At 54.3% G+C, this 20,815-nt stretch overlaps 1 protein-coding gene across 1 annotated transcript in view; it reads left to right on the forward strand.

Annotated features, from left to right (window-relative positions):
* Positions 1 to 20,815, forward strand: part of GRIN1 (glutamate ionotropic receptor NMDA type subunit 1) — an 87,250-nt gene that overhangs the window by 60,117 nt on the left and 6,318 nt on the right. The window contains exons 19-21 of the mRNA XM_076056098.1: positions 107 to 268; positions 539 to 648; positions 1,263 to 1,408. Coding sequence (XP_075912213.1) covers positions 107 to 268; positions 539 to 648; positions 1,263 to 1,408 — 418 coding nt within the window. The remainder of the gene's footprint in view (positions 1 to 106; positions 269 to 538; positions 649 to 1,262; positions 1,409 to 20,815) is intronic.

Genomic DNA, 20,815 nt, shown 5'->3' on the forward strand with positions numbered 1-20,815 from the left:
TGTGTGGCGTGTGTGACCGGGTGAGCAGGCGTGGGTACCAGTGAGTGCGCACGTACAATCGACGCCCCCCCACCACGTCCCCCCACCCCCCCCACCATTCCCCCAGGACCCTGCATGCCTTCATCTGGGACTCAGCTGTGCTGGAGTTCGAGGCATCCCAGAAGTGCGACCTGGTGACTGCCGGGGAGCTGTTCTTCCGCTCGGGGTTCGGCATCGGCATGCGCAAGGAGAGCCCCTGGAAGCAGAAAGTGTCCCTGTCCATCCTCAGGTGGGCACTGCCCCCGCTGCATAGCGCCACGTGGGCACGGCGGGGGGCGGGTGTGTGTCTGGGTGTGGGTCGACGCTGTGGTTGACGCTGTGGTTGACGCTGTGGTTGACGCTGTGGTCGAGGCTGTGGTCGACGCTGTGGTTGAAGCTGTGTTCGAGGCTGTGGTTGACGCTGTGGTTGAAGCTGTGTTCGAGGCTGTGGTTGACGCTGTGGTTGACGCTGTGGTTGACGCTGTGGTTGACGCTGTGGTTGACGCTGTGGTCGAGGCAGTTTCCACGAGAGCGGCTTCATGGAGGACCTGGACCGCACGTGGGTGCGCTACCAGGAGTGTGACTCACGCAGCAACTCGCCCGCCACGCTCACCTTCGAGAACATGGCCGGTGAGCACAGCCAGGCGCTATCCACTGCTGGGTGAAGACCCTTCCACATCCTCCCCTACCTATCCCCCCCCTCCTCCCTATCCCTACCTCCTTCCTATCCTTCCTCCCTATCCCCCCTTCATACCCCCCCATCCCCCCTTCCCTATCCCCCCTCCCTATCCCCCCTTCCCTATCCCCCCTCCCTATCCCCCCCTCCATATCCCCCCTCCCTATCCCCCCTTCCATAACCCCCCCCTACCTATCCCCCCCTCCCTATCCCCCCTCCCTACAACCCCCTCTCCCTACCCCCCTTCCCTATCCCCCCCTTCCATAACGCCCCCTACCTATCCCCCCCTCCCTATCCCCCCTCCCTATCCCCCCTCCCTACAACCCCCTCTCCCTACCCCCCTTCCCTATCCCCCCCTCCCTACCCCCCCTCCCTACCCCCCCTCCCTATCCCCCCTCCCTACATCCCCCCTCTCCCTACCCCCACGCGCGGTGTTGCTATCGACCACGGACCGTGACGAATTTTCCTGCGCCACCACCAACCACCACCAACCACCGCCAACAGCGCAGCAGCGGCACATCGATCGCTTGCCCCCTCCGCCCCCCCCCCCACCCCACCCCCAACCAAGGTGTGTTCATGCTGGTGGCGGGGGGCATCGTGGCGGGGATGTTCCTCATCTTCATCGAGATCGCCTACAAGAGGCACAAGGACGCGAGGCGCAAGCAGATGCAGCTGGCGTTCGCCGCCGTCAACGTGTGGCGCAAGAACCTCCAGGTGCGCGAGCGGCCCGCCGGTGTTCGGCCAGGGCGGTCAAGGGCGGGTGGCCAGGGCGGGTGGCCAGGGCGGGTGGCCAGGGCGGTCAAGGGCGGGTGGCCAGGGCGGGTGGCCAGGGCGGTCAAGGGCGGGTGGCCAGGGCGGGTGGCCAGGGCGGTCAAGGGCGGGTGGCCAGGGCGGGTGGCCAGGGCGGTCAAGGGCGGGTGGCCAGGGCGGGTGGCCAGGGCGGTCAAGGGCGGGTAGCCAGGGCGGGTGGCCAGGGCGGTCAAGGGCGGGTGGCCAGGGCGAGTGGCCAGCGCGGGTGGCCAGGGCGGGTGGCCAGGGCGGGTGGCCAGGGCGGTCAAGGGCGGGTGGCCAGGGCGGGTGGCCAGGGCGGTCAAGGGCGGGTGGCCAGGGCGGGTGGCCAGGGCGGTCAAGGGCGGGAGGCCAGGGCAGGTAGCCAGGGCGGTCTGCGGGGAGGCCGGGGCGTGTGGCCAGGGTGGGTGGCCAGGGCGGTCAAGAGCGGGAGGCCAGGGCAGGTGGCCAGGGTGGGCAGGGGGTGGCCAGTGAGCGGTCAGGGCGAGCGGCCAGGGTGCGTGGCCAGGGTGACGCTCGCACGGCGCGGGCCAGAAGGAGGCCTGGGTTCAATTCCTGACCCGGGTGCCCTGCAAACCCCCCTGTCTGGGTCTGGAGTTCGTGAGTTTGCTCTCTACCACGAACCCGGCACCCCCTCTACCCACCCGACCAATCAGGGCCATTACCAGTTACCCACGATCCCCTCACCCCACCCACCCACACAACCAATCAGGACCATCATCAGTTACCCACGATCCCCTCATCCCACCCACCCACCCAACCTATCAGGACCATCACCGGTTTCCCGCGTTCCCCCAACCCCACCCACCCACACAACCAATCAGGACCATCATCAATTACTCACGATCCCCTACCCCACCCAACTATCCAATCATCCAACCAATCAGGACCATGAGCAGTTTCCCGCGTTCCCTCATGCCCCACCCACCCACACAACCAATCAGGACCATCATCAGTTACTCACGATCCCCTACCCCACCCAACTATCCAACCATCCAACCAATCAGGACCATGAGCGGTTTCCCGCATTCCCTCAGCCCCACCCACCCACACAACCAATCAGGGCCATTACCAGTTACCCACGATCCTCCACCCCACCCACCCACACAACCAATCAGGACCATCATCAGTTACTCACGATCCCCTACCCCACCCAACTATCCAATCATCCAACCAATCAGGACCATGAGCAGTTTCCCGCGTTCCCTCATGCCCCACCCACCCACACAACCAATCAGGACCATCATCAGTTACTCACGATCCCCTACCCCACCCAACTATCCAACCATCCAACCAATCAGGACCATGAGCGGTTTCCCGCATTCCCTCAGCCCCACCCACCCACACAACCAATCAGGGCCATTACCAGTTACCCACGATCCTCCACCCCACCCACCCAACCACCCAACCAATCAGGACCATCATCCGTTACCCACTATCCCCTCATCCCACCCACCCAACCAATCAGGACCATCATCGGTTACCCACGAACCCACAGCCCTTCCCCCTTCACCCACCTCCATCTTCCGCCTACCTAGCCAACAAAACACGATCATGTATGTGAATGTGTGTGTGTGTACGTTGAACGTCTTTCATACCGTATGTATAGCCAACCGCGCTAATCGGAGGTCCAAGGGAAGGACGACAAACTGAACACAGCAACAACAAGCAGTCCTAAAGAAATTAGTTCTCAATCCAGTATCTGCTGGTGGTGGTGTTGGTGTTGGCTGTGGTAGTGATGGTGGTGGTTGTCTGGTGGTGGTGGTGGTGTTGGTTGAACTTCTGTCGCACCACATGTATAGCCAACCGCGCTCTTTGGAGGTTTGGGGGGAAGGAGAACAAACTAAACACAAAACGAGTTCTAAGGAAATGAGATTTCAATCTATATGAGTTTCCAATATAGTAAGTGCTGGTGGTAAGTTGGCACAGTAGGGGATACAGCTGGTGCATCTACAGTACCAGTCATCTCAGCCAGCCAACCCATGGCACCTGGGTCTATCCCGTGACCTCCTTGTCAGCGAGCCTTCGACACGTGGCCTCAAAGTGCACCTGGCCTGGCACAGGCGCCGCGGTGACGTCACCGCCGCTTAGTGGCGAATGGCGGTTGTAATTGTGTCGCAGTGAGTATACATATACATGTACGTCGGACTTCTTTCGCACCGTACATCGACCCCCCTCGTGCTGCACAGGGACAGCTGCCACTGAGGGTTAGAAGTTGTTGGGGAGGGGGAGGAATGCCCCCCCCCCCCCACGTGATGCAATGCACGCCTCGTCTTTTGAAGGAAAACGACGCTGCCAATTGAAAAGTCGTCGTCTTCGTCGTCGTTATTACTTGTTGTTGACTATTGTGCTGCGTTGTCAAAGGCGTGTTTTGTCACCTGCACAACGGCACAGACGTCCCCCTGCGCACGTTAGACATGGTTCATCCTGCACGGTCTCCATGCCACAGCCTTGCCCTGACCTGCCCCCCCCCCTCCTCCTCCCCCATTCCCGTTCCCTCTCCCCCTGAAAGGCTTTGAGAACTGCTGCACTAACGGTTCCCCCCCCACTCGCCTTTCTCCCTCCCTCTCATCATACACCACCACCTCCTCCACCAGCAGCAGCAACAGCAGCACCGCCAGCAGCAGCAGCAGTATCAGCAGTGGGGCCGGATTGCGGACGGTTTTTTTTTGACCGTGTTGCCTGTTTGCCTCCAGGCTTGAGTGGCGCTGTTGGGGAGGCCCGGGCCTGGCCCATTGGAGGCGCTAAAGCCAAAGTACCCGCGCACGCACAGCCGCTTCAGCCAGTGCCGCTATGTCTCCCTCCTCCTCCCCCCCCTCCTCCTCCTCCTCCATCCCCCGCACGCACCCCCCCCCCCAAACTCCTCTCTCCCCCACCCCATCCTCCACACTCCCAGCACCTCCGCCGCCCCCCTCCCCAACTCCCACCTCGCTTTCAAATCGGATTCAACAAATCGGCGAAATCAGAATGACGTCGCGGGGGTCAGAGTACAGAATGGCTTGTGACGTCGCCGTGACGTCGTGAAAATGCCTTCGGTTGAGTTTTTTTCTTACGATGAGATTTCTCGTAATGCCAAGCAGGTTTACAGAGTGGTTGCGATGTTGGGGGCGTTGGCAGCATTGTCCTTAAAGGTGGGTTCTATGCTACGTTTTCTCATGACTCCAAGTAGCTAAAGAGTGGTGCGATGTTGGGGCATTGGTAGCAATGTCATTTAGTAAGCTGGGTTGTAAGGTAAGTTTTCTCGCAACTCCAAGTAGATAAAAAGTGGTGCGATGTTGGGGCATTGGAAGCAAAGTCATTAAGCAGGCTTGGTTCTATGATAGGTTTTCTCATTACTCCAAGTAGATAAAGAGTGGTGTAATGTTGGGGCGTTGGTAGCAGTGTCGTTATGTAAGCTGGGCTCTACGTTAACTTTTCTCATGACTCCAAGTCGATAATGGGCGATGCGATGTTGGGGCGTTGGTAGCAATGTCGTTATGTAAGCTGGGTTCTACGATAAGATTTATCGTGACTCCAAGTCGATAATGGGTGATGCGATGTTAGGGCGTTCGTAGCAATGTCGTTAAGCAGCTGGGTTCTGCGATAAGATTTATCGTGACTCCACGTAGATAAAGAGTGATGCGATATCGGGCGTTGGTAGCAATGTCATGAGCTGGGGTCTACGGTAATATTCATCGTAATTCTGAGCGAACAGTGCTCATTTTTGTACGCAGTCTCATTTGTGCAGCGAGCCACGGACAAACGGGAAGGCAGCCGGATCCGGTGCCCACAATGGGTCCCAGCTCGTTGGCCCGACATTGGGATTTTGGGCCATCTCCCTCAATTATCCCAACGAAAGTTTTGTTTTTAGTTACTCCATATGATCAGATTAACACGACCCATTGCAACGTATATGACCACATTAACCCCCCCCACTCTGGTCTTGGCACCTGATAGGCCTCACAGTGATGACGTCACCTTCCACTCCTATTTAACACCGGAAGCAGGAGGACTTCTTCACCAATTGTGGCCAATTTGCCTGATGAAGCTGGTTGTAATCGCCAGCGAAACGTCGTATTGTCTGTTTACACTGCAACACACAACCGGTGTGCTGAACGAGTAACTAAATGGCACGTTTTGTGTACGTGAGAGAGCTTAATGATTGGCTGTGTCAGGTGGTAGCGGGTTTGACGTCACATTTATATGTACGCAATCTAACCAAACCGCCCCCTCCTCCTTTATTATGGATAATATTGGTCGCTAAAGCCTACTACGTGTTAAACTCCATGAATCATGTTTATACGCGAGAGAATAATAGTCATGGCAATTTGGACATTAGTGGTGAGGTCATGAGTTAGCTTCACGATAAAGCTCTCTCATAACTCCTAGTGAATAAGAGAGTTGCAATATTTGACGTTGATAGTAATGTCGACAGTTTGACTCGCCGCAAGATGGATCACAATTCCAAGTGAGTGAGGCATTCACGGCATTGGGCGTTCATGAAGACAGTAGAAAAGCATACGGGTTGATCACGTCAGGGAGTTATTGATAATGTAAGAATAACAAAAGTAACAATGAATGACATGAACCTTTCCCCGTTCCGAGGCGTCTGCAAGTTTCAGGGTGGGCGGGTGTACACCTCCGATTAGCGCGGTTGGCTACATACGGTGCGAAATAAGTTCGACATACACACGTGCATATAACCGTGACGTCATGGCGGCCATGTCACATTGGGGTACTTGTTTTTGTCTTCCTGGCAGCTGATTGGTTAGTGCAGTGTGAGTCATAACATTTTTCCTAGCAACCACTCTTTATTACAGTGAGAGTTACCATCTCACTGCTGCTGCCACCCCCCCCACACATTTAACTTTGATTTATGATTAAAAAAAAAATAGTTTTTTTTTAACCTCGCGACATTCTCGACCGTGCCGCAATCGCATCCCTCTTGCCGGGCCCTACGAGAAATCTCAAGAGAGCGTCGTCTGTACTTTGGCCCCCACCCCCCAAGCACGCCCTGAACACGTGGGGGCCCACATTCTCAGCGTGTGTCCCCCTCACCCCCCTCCCCACTCACCGTCTCATGCTGCTCGCTGTTGCGCGCGCGCGCACCTGTGTCTCAATCTGGGCTTCATTTTTCGTTCAATATTTACCGCCGCCACCCCTCCCACCCACCTACCCACCGGCAGATCGCGTTCCCAGTAAACAAAAAAAAATCTCGCTCGCTTTGCGCTGTGGCGTCTTCGCCAGGGTACCTGCCACCTTCCCCCTAAGTCTGTCAGCGACTCTGGCAAAAACAAATATTCGCTGGGAAATTAAGCCCTACTCGCGCTGCGATTCAGTTTTTGCCAGGTGGGAGCCTCGCTTTTTTTTTGTTGTTGTTGTTGTTGCTCAAAACCCCTTTTAACCAGCAACAAAAAAAAACTATTCGGATCTGCTGATTGGATAACCGTAAAGGTTCTGCTGAACGGATGCTCTCGCTCTCTCGCTCTCTTGCTCTCCTGCTGTGTGTGTGTGTGCAGCAGCCCGCTGTCTGGTTACTGCTCCTGCCCGCTGCTGCTGCTGCTGTTGTGTGCCGTTACCCCCACGCCTCCTCCGCTTTTTGCTTTGCAGCATGGGGGAAAAAAAAAACCAAACACAAGCTTCCGCACTCAAACGCAGGCGGCGGTCGCATCCGGGAGTCTTTTCCGTCGCCGCCGTCGTCATCAGCGGTGGCGGTGGCTCGCCACCCCCCGCCACCCCCCTCCCCCAATTCCTCCCGGCGCGTGCATTGGCTGCGGCATTTTCACGACTGACAAAACCGGCGTCCGCCAAGAGCCACGATCTAAAAATCGGGCGTGACCCGTCGCGTCACGTGACCCGTCGCGTCACGTGACCCGTCGCGTCACGTGACCCGTCGCGTCACGTGACCCGTCGCGTCACGTGACCCGTCGCGTCACGTGACCCGTCGCGTCACATGACCCGTCGCGTCACATGACCCGTCGCGTCACATGACCCGTCGCGTCACATGACCCGTCGCGTCACATGACCCGTCGCGTCACATGACGGTCCCCCGGTAGCCTTGTGTCGTGGCGGGTTTGGGTGGGTGGGTGGGTGGTGGGAATAAATGTTTCTCGTAGACAACTTCAGACGTTTGCCACGCGTTGCAAAAAGAGGTGGGGGGGGGGGGGGGTGGGGGAACCTTTTAAGGACGGTTACTCAGTTCTTGCGACCATCGCGAGATGTCGCTCGGGACGTGTCGTTGTCCCGCCGTCTCAACGTTATTGCGGAGGCGAGACGTTTCCGAGTCTCGCGGAGCGATGAGATTATGAAGGTCCACCCCCCCCCCCCACCTCCCCCCCCACCCCCCCCCGAGACGTTTGCCATCGGTGGCGTTTTGCACCACCACGGGGGAATTGGAGCGAGGAGCGGAGGCCCAATTGTGCGAACAGGCTAACTGACGGCACAGTGCAGGACGACGACTTAGCAGGGACGGCGAGATGTTAACTACCTCGCCTGGTATGCGAGGTAGTTTGTGGGTTCGATCCTGACCCTGACGCTGCCTGCTGTGCATTTAGAGATTTTGGTGTCCCTCTGTCGCCCGTGGTGGCGTGGATTTTTCTCCGGGTCCTCCATTTTTTTTGTTTTAGCTCCGCGTTCAAAATCGACATCACGCGCTTAGAGTATTTGGCTGTTATAAATTGGCACCCGGTGATAAGCGGCTTCTCTGAGCTATCGTTTGTGATGGCCAGGTTCGCTTCTGAAAAAAAGAGATGTATAGGTCAGTGGGCTTTAGCTGGTAAAAAAAAAATTAGTTTCGTTTAATTACTGCTAACGAAGAACCCTTTCAGAAATCACCGAAATATTTGACCGATAAACTGCAGCTTGGTCCTATGTCAGCCACGCTTTTGGCAAAACAATGCTTCGGAGCTCTTGCGCTATGGCCGCTGAGATTCTCCCATTAAGAAACCTACTTAGTCCATCTAATATGTTAGATAAACTGGAGGTTTAAAAAAAAACGTAACTGTACAGCACTCTGAAGCGGGCATCCTCAGGATTTGCCTGCTACTGTGGACATCTTCAGGAGTTGAAGATGTCTGCAAGATTTGCCCGCTACTGTGGGCATCCTCAGGAGTTGAAGATGCCTGCAGGATTTGCCCACAACAGCGGGCATCCTTAGGAGTTGAAGATGCCTGCAAGATTTTCCCACGACCTTAGGCATCCTCAGGAGTTGAAGATGCCTGCAGGATTTGCCCGCTACTGTTGGCATCCTCAGGAGTTGAAGATGCCTGCAATATTTGCCCGCTACTGTTGGCATCCTCAGGAGTTGAAGATGCCTGCAGGATTTGCCCGCTACTGTTGGCATCATCAGGAGTTGAAGATGCCTGCAAGATTTGCCCGCTACTTTTGGCATCTTCAGGAGTTGAAGATGCCTGCAGGATTTGCCCGCATCTGTGGGCATCCTCAGGAGTTGAAGATGCCTCCAGGATTTGGCCGCCACTGTGCATCTTCAGGAGTTGAAGATAACTGCAGGATTTGCCCGCTACTGTTGGCATCTTCAGGAGTTGAAGATGCCTGCAGGATTTGCCCGCCACTGTGGGCATCCTCAGGAGTTGAAGATGCCTGCAGGATTTGCCCGCTACTGTTGGCATCTTCAGGAGTTGAAGATGCCTGCAGGATTTGCCCACTACTGTGGGCATCCTCAGGAGTTGAAGATGCCTGCAGGATTTGCCCGCCACTGTGGGCATCCTCAGGAGTTGAAGATGTCTGCAGGATTTGCCCGCTACTGTGGGCCTCAGGAGTTGAAGATGCCTGCAGGGTTTTGCCTGCTACTTTTGGCATCCTCAGGAGTTGAAGATGCCTGCAGGATTTGCCCGCTACTGTGGGCATCGTCAGGAGTTGAAGATGCCTGCAGGATTTGCCCGCTACTGTGGGCATCCTCAGGAGTCGAAGATGTCTGCAAGATTTGCCCGTATCTGTGGGCATCCTCAGGAGTTGAAGATGCCTGCAAGATTTTCCCACGACCTTAGGCATCCTCAGGAGTTGAAGATGCCTTCAAGATTTGCCCGCTACTGTGGGCATCCTCAGGAGTTTAAGATGCCTGCAAGATTTGCCCACTACTGTTTGCATCCTCAGGAGTTGAAGATGCTTGCAGGATTTGCCCACTGCTGTGGGCATCCTCAGGAGTTGAAGATGCCTGCAGGATTTGGCCGCTACTGTTGGCATCCTCAGGAGTTGAAGATGCCTGCAGGATTTGCCCGCTACTGTGGGCATCCTCAGGAGTTGAAGATGCCTGCAGGATTTGCCCACTACTGTGGGTATCCTCAGGAGTTGAAGATGCCTGCAGGATTTGGCCGCTACTGTTGCCATCCTCAGGAGTTGAAGATGCCTGCAAGATTTGCCCGCCACTGTGGGCATCCTCAGGAGTTGAAGATGCCTGCAGAGTTGCCCGCTCTGGCGGGCACCTCTGGGAGTTGAAGATTCCCGCCATAGTGCGTTGCGAAATCATGATATGCAAAGCGATCAACACGTGGCCTAACCTGGAATACCACGCTTGCATTAACGAGTGCCTGGATCAAACCTACGTGCTAAATTGCCCATCGTAAACTTGGTGGAGGGTGGGGGGTGGGGGGGGGGCAATGGGAGGGGGGGGGGCGTTTTACGGCGTGGCCTGGGGAAGGCTTGCGTATGTGTTGGTGTGTATACCATGACCCCCCCCCCACCGCCCTCCATGCCCACCAGCCTCACGCACTAGCTGCAGCACATACACTCACCCGACTCATGCCATCGCACACACTCTGGCTGGCTCCGTACTGCGTCCCGTGTGCGGTGGTGCTCACAACCCCCCCCCACCCACCCCCCGCCCCCCCCCCCCATGCCCACCAGCCTCACGCACTCGCTTGCGGCACGTACACTCACCCGACTCGTGCCATCGGGCACACTCAGGCTGGCTGGCTGGCCTGGCTGGCTCCTTGGCTTGGCTCCGTTTCCTGCGTCCCGTGTGCTGTGGCGCTCACGTGCTCTCGCTGTGCCTTTCCCGTCTCTTCTCTGTCGCCGCGTCGGATTCGCCGGCTCGATCTGCTGAACGCGTTCGTCGTCGTCCTCGTCGTCGTCGTCGCCACCGTCGCCACCGTCGCGCGCGGCCCTCTCGCTCGCCCACCGTGTTCAGTGTCTGGCTGGCCGTTGTGACGTGGGTTCAGTGTCGTGATTTACTTGGCCTTCACTCTGCTGATGCGTGCTGTGCTGTGTTACCGTGCTGTCTCGCTGACTGGTTTGCTGTGTTTTTTTTGTTGTTGTTTTCCTTCCGTACTGTGTTCACTCCCTTCAGCTGGCTGGTTGGCTCTCGTTCCCCCGTGTTCACTCGCTGGCTGGCTGGGCTCCTGTGGTGTTATTAGCCCTATTGTGTTCCGCTCGTGCCTTTGTGTGCCAAGGGTAACTCGGTGTGTAATGTCGAAAGCCCTCAGAACATTAGGCTGCTTTGTGCATCTGGGAACCACGTTTCTCCCCCACCCCCCCTCCGCCGCCCCCTCACCCCTTATCATCATCCACGTTTTTTCCGTCGCTGTGTCTCCCGTGAGTCCCAGCACCGGCACCGACTCTCGGCCGTGGCCGTCGCTTTGTAGCGATGGGAGGGAAGGAGGGAAAGACGAAAAAAACCCCCAACAGCTGGGACGACACCTTTGATTGCACAGCCTCCTTTTTTGGAACCCCCAGTTCGTCAGATCAACCCCCTCCCACCACCCCTCACTGCGGATTTGCTAATTTAAGATTTGTGGCATTCGAGATGGGGGAAGAGCGGGGACCCGCTCCTTCATCTGCGTCTCGCTCCAAACGATTGCTCATCTCTCTCTCTCGTCACCCCCCGCCATCGAGGGTGGTAGCCAACCTCCTTCATGCACGACCACCCCACGCATGACCCCCCCACTTCCCCACACCCGTCCCCTCCCTCTCAGAATTATAATATTTATTTAGGTATGGTCAAAAATATACACATTAGACAAGGTATACCAGGACACCCCCTCTCCACCCCCCCCCACCCCCCCGGAGCCAGACCTGGGGGTGGCGTTCACCGGCAAGTGTCCAGTGGCCGGGTGACCCCCACGTAATTCGGTCGGGCCCAACCCGAAATGAACACGTGGCGCCATCCCGTGGGGCCCACACCATCCGCAGGACAAAGGGTGAGGGGCCGGGTTCACGATGCCGATGTGTGGAAGGGAGAGGGATGGTCTCAGATGGACTGGACCTTGGCGATGGACACTGCTGGCTCGTGGACGAGGTGGAAAGATACCGACTAGGTATAGTCGGTCTCACCTCCGCACACATCATTGGCACTGGAACCAAATTTCTCGATCGGTGGTGGTCTCTCTCAACTATTTCGGAGAAACCCATGGTGAGAGGTCCCGGGCAGGTGTTTGTCGCAGTGGATGAGAGGGTCGCCTTAACGAGACTTCGGGTCTCAGAAAGGAAAACTCTGACTGTTGTCTGTTCTTATGCACCAAACAGCAGTTCAGAGTATTCGGTCATCTTGAAGATGGTGGGTGAGGTGCTTGATAGCGTGCTGCCTATCGATTCCATAGTCTTACTATGCAACTTCAATGCTTAAGTGGGAAAGAATGGAAATACCTGCAGAGGTGTGATTGTGATGAATGCCCCCCCCCCCCCCCCGATCTGAACCCAAACAGTGAGATGTCATTGGAATTCTGTGCGAGTCACGGAATGTCAATGGCAAACACCGTGTTCTAACACAAGGATGCTCATAAGTGTGCTTGGTACCAGACCACCTTAGGGCGAGGGTCAATGATTGCTCTGGACGCTTGGGTGAAGAGAGGGGCAGAGCTCTCAACTCATCACCACCTGGTGGTGGCAAGTTGGATCTGATGCTTGGGGCATCGACCAGACAGACGTGGACGGCCGAAACGAAGAGTGTGGGTTTTCTGGGAACATCTGGCGGAAGACCGAGTGCAGAATGATTTCAACTTCCACCTCCGGGGAAATTTTTTCCAGCACTCAAGGGGAGGTGATGGACATTGAGTCTGAGTTGACGATGTTCAGGACCTCGATTGTGGATGCAGCTGCGAAAATCTATGGCCTCTGAAGGTAGTTGAGGCCTGTCATGGCGGTAACCCTGGTGTACACCAGTGGTGAGGGAAGCTGTCAAGGTGAAGAAGAAGGAGGCTTTCTGAGTTATGCTTGGCAAAAGGTCTCGCAACTCGATTGAGAGGTACCGGCCTGCCAAGAGGGGTGGCAGCTGCAGCAGTCGCTGAAGTGAAAGCCTCGGGGGGCGTGGGAGGAGTTTGGAGAGGCCATGGAGAGTGACTACCGGGCAGCCTCAAAGATGTTGTGGCAACCATCCGACGCCTTAGAAGGGGTCGACGGGATGTGGCCCAGGGTGTTTTCCGTAAGGGTGGTGGCATGACATTGAGCTCAACTAAAGAGATAGTCGAGAGATGCAAGGAACACTTTGAGGAGCTCCTCAACTCGCTGGACATGCCCTCCTCTCAGAAGGCAGGCCTGGAAACAGCTGGGGGGGGGGGGGGGTGGTCAGACCCATTACGCTTGCTGAAGTTGCTGCGGCAGTCAAGGGTCTTTGTAGTGGTAGGGGTGCTGGGGTGGACGGGATTTGCCCATAGTTGTTGAAAGCACTGGACAGTGTAGGAGTGTCGTGGCACACACGCCTCTTTAACGTTGCATGGAAGGCGGGTATAGTACCTCTGGATTGGCAAACTGGGGTTGTGGTTCCCATTTTTTAATGAAGGGGACTAGAGGGTGTGCTCCAACTACAGGGGGATCACATGCCTCAGGATCCCAGGTAAAGCCTATGCCAGAGTTCTGGAGAGAAGGCTTTGTCCGATGGTCGAGTCTGAGATCCAGGAGGAACAATGCGGATTCCGTCATGGTTGTGGAACAATGGACCAGCTCTTTTCCCTCTCACAGATATTTAAGGGGGCATGGGAGTATGCTTCTCCAGTCTACCTCTGCTTTGTAGACTTGGAGAAGGCATATGACCGTGTTCCCCGCGATGTCTTGTGGGAGGTGCTGCGGGAGTATGGTCTACCGGTGCCGCTTTTGTCTGCTATCCGGTCCCTCGATTCCCGGAGTTAGAGCTGTGTCTGTATTCTTGGTGTTAAATCAAAGTCGTTCACTGTAGGTGTCGGACTCCGCCAAGGGTGCATCTTGTCTCCACTCCTGTTTGTGATTTTCATGGACATGATACCAAGGCGCAGCCGAGGTATGGAGAGTATCCAGTATGGGGGCATGGAGAGGGCGTCGCTGCGTTCTGCAGATGACGTCGTCCTCTTTGCCCTGTCAGTCTGTGATCTCCAGGGTGCACTTGAACGGTTTGATGCCGAGTGTGCAGCGGCTGGGATGAGGATCAGCACCTCCAAATCTGAGATCACGGTTCACTCACGGCATACGGTGAATTGTTCTCTCCAGGTTGAGGGGGGAACAGCTGCCCTTAGTGGAGGCGTTTAAGTACGTACCTCTTTCTCTTTCGTGAGTGATCGTAAGTGGGAGTGGGAGATCGGCCGGCGGATCGTTGCGGCGTCCGCAGTGTTGCGGATACTGTACCGTTCCGTGGCAGTGAAGCGGGAACTGAGTTCTCGAACAAAGCTCGCAGTTTACAGGTCAGTCTACGTTCCCACCCTCACCTATGGTCATGAGCTTTGGGTAATGACCGAAAGGATGAGATCGTGGCTATACAAGGGGCCGAAATTTGGTTTCTCTGCAGGGTTGCGGGCTCACTCTTCGTGATCGGGTGAGGAGCTCGGTAATCGGGGAGAGCATCAGAGTGGAGCCGCTGCTCCTCCGGATAGAAAGGAGCCAGTTGAGGTGGTTCGGGCACCCGGTAAGGATGCCCCCTGATAGACTCTCCCGGGAACTCTACTGGGCAGCACGTCTCACTGGGTCGAAGACCCCGGGGCCGGCCTAGGACACGCAGGCGGGACGATGTCGCTCGGCTGGCCTGGGAATGCCTGGGTTTTCCCCAGGAAGAGCTAGAGTCTGTGTATAGTAGTGTATAGTTTAGTAGTGTATAGTAGTGTAGTATAGTGCTGGAGTCTGTCGCCAGGGAAAGGGAGGTCTGGACCGCCACTACTCAACATGCTGCTGCCGCGACCCTCATCAGGACAAGCGGATTAAGAAACGAATGAACTATAAAGCTCTTTTTCACAAATGTCCAGCATGGCCACGGGGTTAGAATGTTACAACACAGTTACAAAAACATGACAGTAGTACAAAGTGCAAGAAGGTCAACAAATCACCCAGACACATACAAATACAACACTAAACCATTCCCATCCTCATCATTAGACCTCCTTTGCCAGTTCCAAAATGTAATAGGGGTTTTCCCCCTTTTTTCTGGCAACAAAACTGAAACCTCCAGGTATTGTGGTTAATGCAGTAACATGAATCCTTGTAAAAAAGGTTTCAGTTTTGTTGCCAGAAAAAAGGGGAAAAACCCCTATTATTACATTCCCATCCTACCAGACAAACCCCCCACGGAGGTATTTGCTTATTTTTCCCAAGCGACCTTGGCTACCGCAAATGATAGCCGCCCAACAAAGTGGCCCCATAACATCATGTGGACATTCATGTCACCCAACATAATTTCAATGATCGGAATGCAAAGGAGGGGCGGCGGGGGGGGGGGCACTCCTTTGCTTGCGTTTCGTTCCAAAGGATGTTTCATCTCTTCCCCCCCCCCACCTTGAAGAGCGGTCCCAAACCTCCTTCACCCTCCACCTTCCAACCTTCCCCCTCCCTTTCGGTTCCCGTCGCATTTGCTGCTTCGCAACAGCAGCGGGGGGTGGAGGGTGGGGTAAAATGCGCCCCCCCCCCTCCCCTTTGAGGGCGCTCTGTCACCTGATGTTCTGAGGGCCTTTTCTTGTGTGTGTAAGTGCGCGCGCGCGCGTGGCGGCGGAGGCGGTGGTGGCGATGGTGGTAGCATCGACCAGCAATTGAATATAATCGAGAAATGTGTCCTCTAGTTGTCGACAGTCTGTAATGATCGCATTTATATTTGCCTTTCCAGAGTCCAGACAGCAATGACTCTGGTAGGTAACCGTTTGGTACTTTACTCTCTCTCACCACAGACACCCAAATAATAATAATAATGCCCAGGCTAAAGGCATCGCTTCAAAGAGGGGGTCGTTTTGCTGTGGTGGGACCTGTAGAAAACCCGGAGTGCCTTCGTGTCACAGTTTCTGACGAATCAGAATCAGTATTTACTACTGCAGGAGGAAAACCGATTAGCTATGAAGCGCTTTTATCAAAGATGTTCGGTAGTGGCACGGGGTAAGAACGTTACAACAGCAAACACCGTTACAACAAAAAACACACGATAGCAGTGCAAAGTACAAGCAAGGTAAACGGACACGTTACAAATACGACACTAAACCATTCCCGTCCCCATGGAGGTATTCGCTTATTTTTCCCAAGCGACCTGGCTACTGCAAATGATAGCCGCCCCAAAACATGGTGGCCCCATCATATCATGTGGACATTGGTGGCACCCAAATGAATAAAAACAAGTCCGAGCGGGGATTCGCAATGAGAAGAAGTGTGGAAACCGCATTCACATAGCTCGGTGTTTCTGGGTCCTCCAGGCGGTTTTTTAAAAATTATTATTAGACCTTGCAAATACTCAATTTGAGCTAAAGATCTCCATGAGTCGTGTCACAATGCCACTGCTGCCCTCCGCAATTGTAGATGTTAGTGCTCAACAAAGCACGAAAAGCGCGCACACTCACTAGCGCACACATCGACATAGACACTCCCCGTAATAGCCTTAACCGAGTGTCGGGGCCATTGCTGTTAGCGAGCAGCACCTATGAAGGCTACCGGCACTGTGGCACACGAGGGGGTGGGTGGCCAGCACCACGCCCGGCTGCCTTTGTCTCCCCGGTGGTGATGTTTACACACCGCAACCAGGTACTCATTTGAAGCTGAGTCGACCTAGAGGAGGCCCAGGACCGGTCCAGATAATCGTCACCGCTCACCGCTACACTACCGCTCCCCACACCTGCACACACGTGCACACACACATACCCTTCTTTCCCCTCCCTCTTCTCTCTCGACACACTCGCATGCACTGCGTTAAGAATATAAATGGCGGTCATCAGCTTTGTTGTCACCATAAGGGGAAGGATGGAGGGGGAGCTTCCCCCCCCCTCACCCCCTACGCTCCCATTGGCTCTGGCGTCCCCGTCGTGAAGCCACCCCCCTTGAGTTAACCTCCTCCCCCCCCCCCCGACAGTGTTCAATTGCTGGAGCCCATGCTCTTTCCCATTGGTGCCATCGGGCCTGCCCCATGTTGGTGGGGGTGGGGGGGTTTGGTTGTGGTCACATGGGGCAGGGAAGGGCGGCACTCGGATTCAAGCGGTGAACGGAGGCGGGGGGGGGGGGGGGCAAAGGGATGAAGGGGGGGGCAAAGGGATGGAGGGGGAGCAAAGGGATGGAGGGGGGGCGGCGGTAAGTGGGCGGTGACAAATTCGGGGGGCTCGTCCGGGCAATCCTCGAAAACTCCAAATGAGCGTCGTTAGAGTCGTGGGTTAGTGTTAGGTTACAATCAGCGTTTTTTAGTTTTCAGGGTGGTGGGTGTTAGGGCTTTTTAGTGTCTCAGTTAAAGATTTGGTTGACGCGAGGCTGGAGTTGTTTTTTCAGCGGTGTTAAGAGTCACGTGGTCTCAAAAAGGGCACCTCGCCTGGCACAGGTGCCGTGGTGACGTCACCATCACGTAGCGGAGATTGGCAGGTATTGCTATTAGTATTGATTAGAGTCAGGTGTGGTTGGTGGTTAGGGTTAACGCGAGGATTAGTGTCTTAGTTCAATGTTTGGTTGACGTCAGGGATTGTGTTAACATTCGGGTTCACGGTCGAGTTGACGGTTAGGTCGATGTTAGGGTTCTTCTTAATTCATGTCAATGTTGCAGGTATGGTTGGTGTTAGGGTTGAGTTAATGATGGGGTTGGTGTGTTCATCTGAATGGGTGTTTGGTGTTAGGGCTGAGTTAATTTTGGGGTTGGTGTGTTCATCTGAATGGGTGGTTGGTGTTCGGGCTGAGTTAATGATGGGGTTGGTGTGTGCATCTGAATGGGTGGTTGGTGTTAGGGCTGAGTTAATGATGGGGTTGGTGTGTTCATCTGAATGGGTGGTTGGTGTTAGGGCTGAGTTAATGATGGGGTTGGTGTGTTCATCTGAATGGGTGGTTGGTGTTGGGGTTGAGTTAATGATGGGGTTGGTGTGTTCATCTGAATGGGTGGTTGGTGTTAGGGCTGAGTTAATGATGGGGTTGGTGTGTTCATCTGAATGGGTGGTTGGTGTTAGGGCTGAGTTAATGATGGGGTTGGTGTGTTCATCTGAAGGGGTGGTTGGTGTGTTCATCTGAAGGGGTGGTTGGTGCTAGGGCTAAGTTAATTATGGGGTTGGTGTGTTCATCTGAATGGTTCGTTGGTGTTAGGGCTGAGTTAATGATGGGGTTGGTGTGTTCATCTGAAGGGGTGGTTGATGTTCGGGGTTTAGCTTAGGAGCAGGGGGTTAGAGTTAAAGCTTTGGTTGGTGTGCTTTGGGTTAATGTTAGGATTACAAAATGTCTGCATTGTAACTGGTGGTGCAAGAGCTTATTATTTGGAAGAGTGAGTAAGGGTTCAGGACGAGGGCTAACATCACGAATATAATCCAAAGCATTTCACCGTCAGCTTCAACACCGTCGCACGACTTTCAGTGCTGGAGCTACAACGTTAGTGGCACTGAAGATCAGCGTCACAATTCGGCGTTCAGAGCTTTGATTGTCATTCACAAAAAAAAACAGGACGCGTTTTATGAATATATTTATTTTTCAAAAGGTTAGATGGAGTCCAGCGTGATGGTTGTTGGTGGCCGTGTCAAGGCTCTTTGGTTTCTTCACTCGTAGAATTTGCTTTCGAGGTCAGTTGCTGTCGTTGGGTTGCGTTAGGCTCAAGTTTCATTGTGTAGGGCTGTAGGCGGTGTTAGGGTCGGTGCTGTGATCAGGGTACTGAGGCCACGTGGGGGTTTTTCTTTTTATCCGGCGGGGGAGGTCGAATGCTACTGGCCATGTCGGCTAAAGGGATCGGTAATATCGCTTGGGAGCTGGGGGGGGGGTTCCAAACGTTGAGAGTGTGAACCACAACCACGTGCTCTCCCCCCCCCCCCCCACTAGCAAGACCCCCCCCCCCCACAACACAAACACCCCCCCCCCCCCCCATCGTTCAGTGTTCGATTCATGTCGCTTGTGCCGTTCATGCTGCCAACCACCTACCACCACGCACCCACCCACCACCACCCACCACCACCACCACCCACCCACCAATACCACGACGCACCCACCATCCCCACCACCAACACTCACCCACCCACCAATACCACCACGCACCCACCATCCCCACCACCACCCAGCCACCACCCCCACCAACACCCACCCACCCACCACCCACTCACCACCACCCACTCACCACCACCACCCACTCACCACCACCACCCACTCACCACCACCACTACCCACCCCGCATGGCTTCACATTCCGGCTCACTTGTAGCGACACAGCAGAGGTTGGGGTGGGGTGGTAATCGAGATGCGAAATGTTGCAAAACATAAAGACAAAGATCCCCCGTATAGCCTTGACAGGCTGTTGGGGCAAGTGCTGTTAGCGAGCACTTATTAAGGCCGGCACGGCACGCGAGGGGGTGGGTGGCCAGCACCACGCCCGGCCGCCTTTGTCTCCCTAATGACGATGGTTACACACCACACCAGGTACTCGTCTGAGGCTGAGTCGACCTAGGGGAGGCCCAGGACCGGTTCAGATAATCGTCACTGGCGGTGTTGGCCGTGAGCGGGAATCGAACTCGGCTCGCCGGGTTCGTAGCGCAGCGTAGCGCTAACCGCTACACCACCGCTTCTCAAATGTTTCACGCACACACACACAGGCACACACAGACACGTGTTTAGAAGTCCAAAGTCTAAAGCAGTGGCCCTTAACCTTTTTATGCAGCCTTGCACCCCTTTGCTTCTTAATCGTTTAGAAAATGTGCACACAGACACACATACAGATGGCTTCGGATGCATACAGATGCATAGAGATGCAGAGACCCGGCAAGACCCAACGCTGAAACTAAACTTTGCTTATCAGACCTCCTTTGCCAGTACCAAAATATAATAATAATAGGGGTTTTCCCCCTTTTTTCTGGCAACAAAACTGCAACCTTTTTTTCACAAGAAATCATGTTACTGCATTAACCACACGATACTTGTGGTCAAAATGCAAACAAAAAACACAATATAGGAATAGGTTTTACCCTTTTAACTGGCACAAAAACTGACACCTTTATTCAAGGCATCATGTTTGCAATAACCACAACACAAGCAGTCAAAATACAAACAAAAGAGACAACTCTGATAATAATGTGCACTGTCCTTGAATTTGATTGGTCCACACCCGAGACGGCTTTTCTTAGAGCCTAGTCTCCATTGGTGTTGGACCAGAAGATGCCAAAAGGCGTACAACTCAAAAACAGCACCCTATCAGAGTATTGAGGGCTCGGGGTGAGCATTTACATTATGAGACCTCCTTTGCCAGTAACAAGATATAGGAATAGGTTTTACCCTTTTAACTGGCACAAAAACTGACACCTTTATTCAAGGCATCAGAGTTGTCTTTTTTGTTTGCATTTTGACTGCTTGTGTTGTGGTTATTGCAAACATGATTCCTTGAATAAAGGTGTCAGTTTTTATGCCAGTTAAAAGGGTAAAACCTATTCCTATATCTTGTTACTGGCAAAGGAGGTCTCATAATGTAAAAAACACACTCTGATAACATACTGTATGCATTGTCCTTCAATCTGATTGGTCCACACTAGAGAAAGCCGTCTCTGGTGTGGACCAATCAGTTTCAAGGACAATGCATCATATTATCAGAGTGGTTTTTTTTGCATTTTGACCATAAGTATTGTGGTTAATGCAGTAACGTTATTCCCTGTAAAAAAAGGTTTCAGTTTTGTTGCCAGAAAAAAGGGGAGAAATCCTATTATTAAACTTTGCTTATTTTACCAGGTCTAAGGCCCACTGGGAAGCTGCATACGTAGCTGCTTTTCAGACAAGCGACCCATAGAGAATAGAGAGACCCATAGAGATACACAGAGACACATCGAGGTGGCTTGAGATGCATCGAGACGCATAGGGACACAGAGACCCATCGAGACCCATAGCTGAGACGAGGGCTGCACGATTAATCGATTGCAAATCGAAATCGCAATTTGAAGCAATGCGATTAGTACATCGCAAAGGCTGCGATCTTTTTTGCGATTTGAAAAGTCCTATGACTTCCTTATTGGGATTGTTTTATTTTTTATTATTATAACTTTAC

Source organism: Petromyzon marinus, chromosome 74, assembly GCF_048934315.1.
Source record: "Petromyzon marinus isolate PM22_M1 ecotype Great Lakes invasive population chromosome 74, UKy_Petmar_22M1.pri1.0, whole genome shotgun sequence".
Taxonomy (NCBI): domain Eukaryota; kingdom Metazoa; phylum Chordata; class Hyperoartia; order Petromyzontiformes; family Petromyzontidae; genus Petromyzon; species Petromyzon marinus.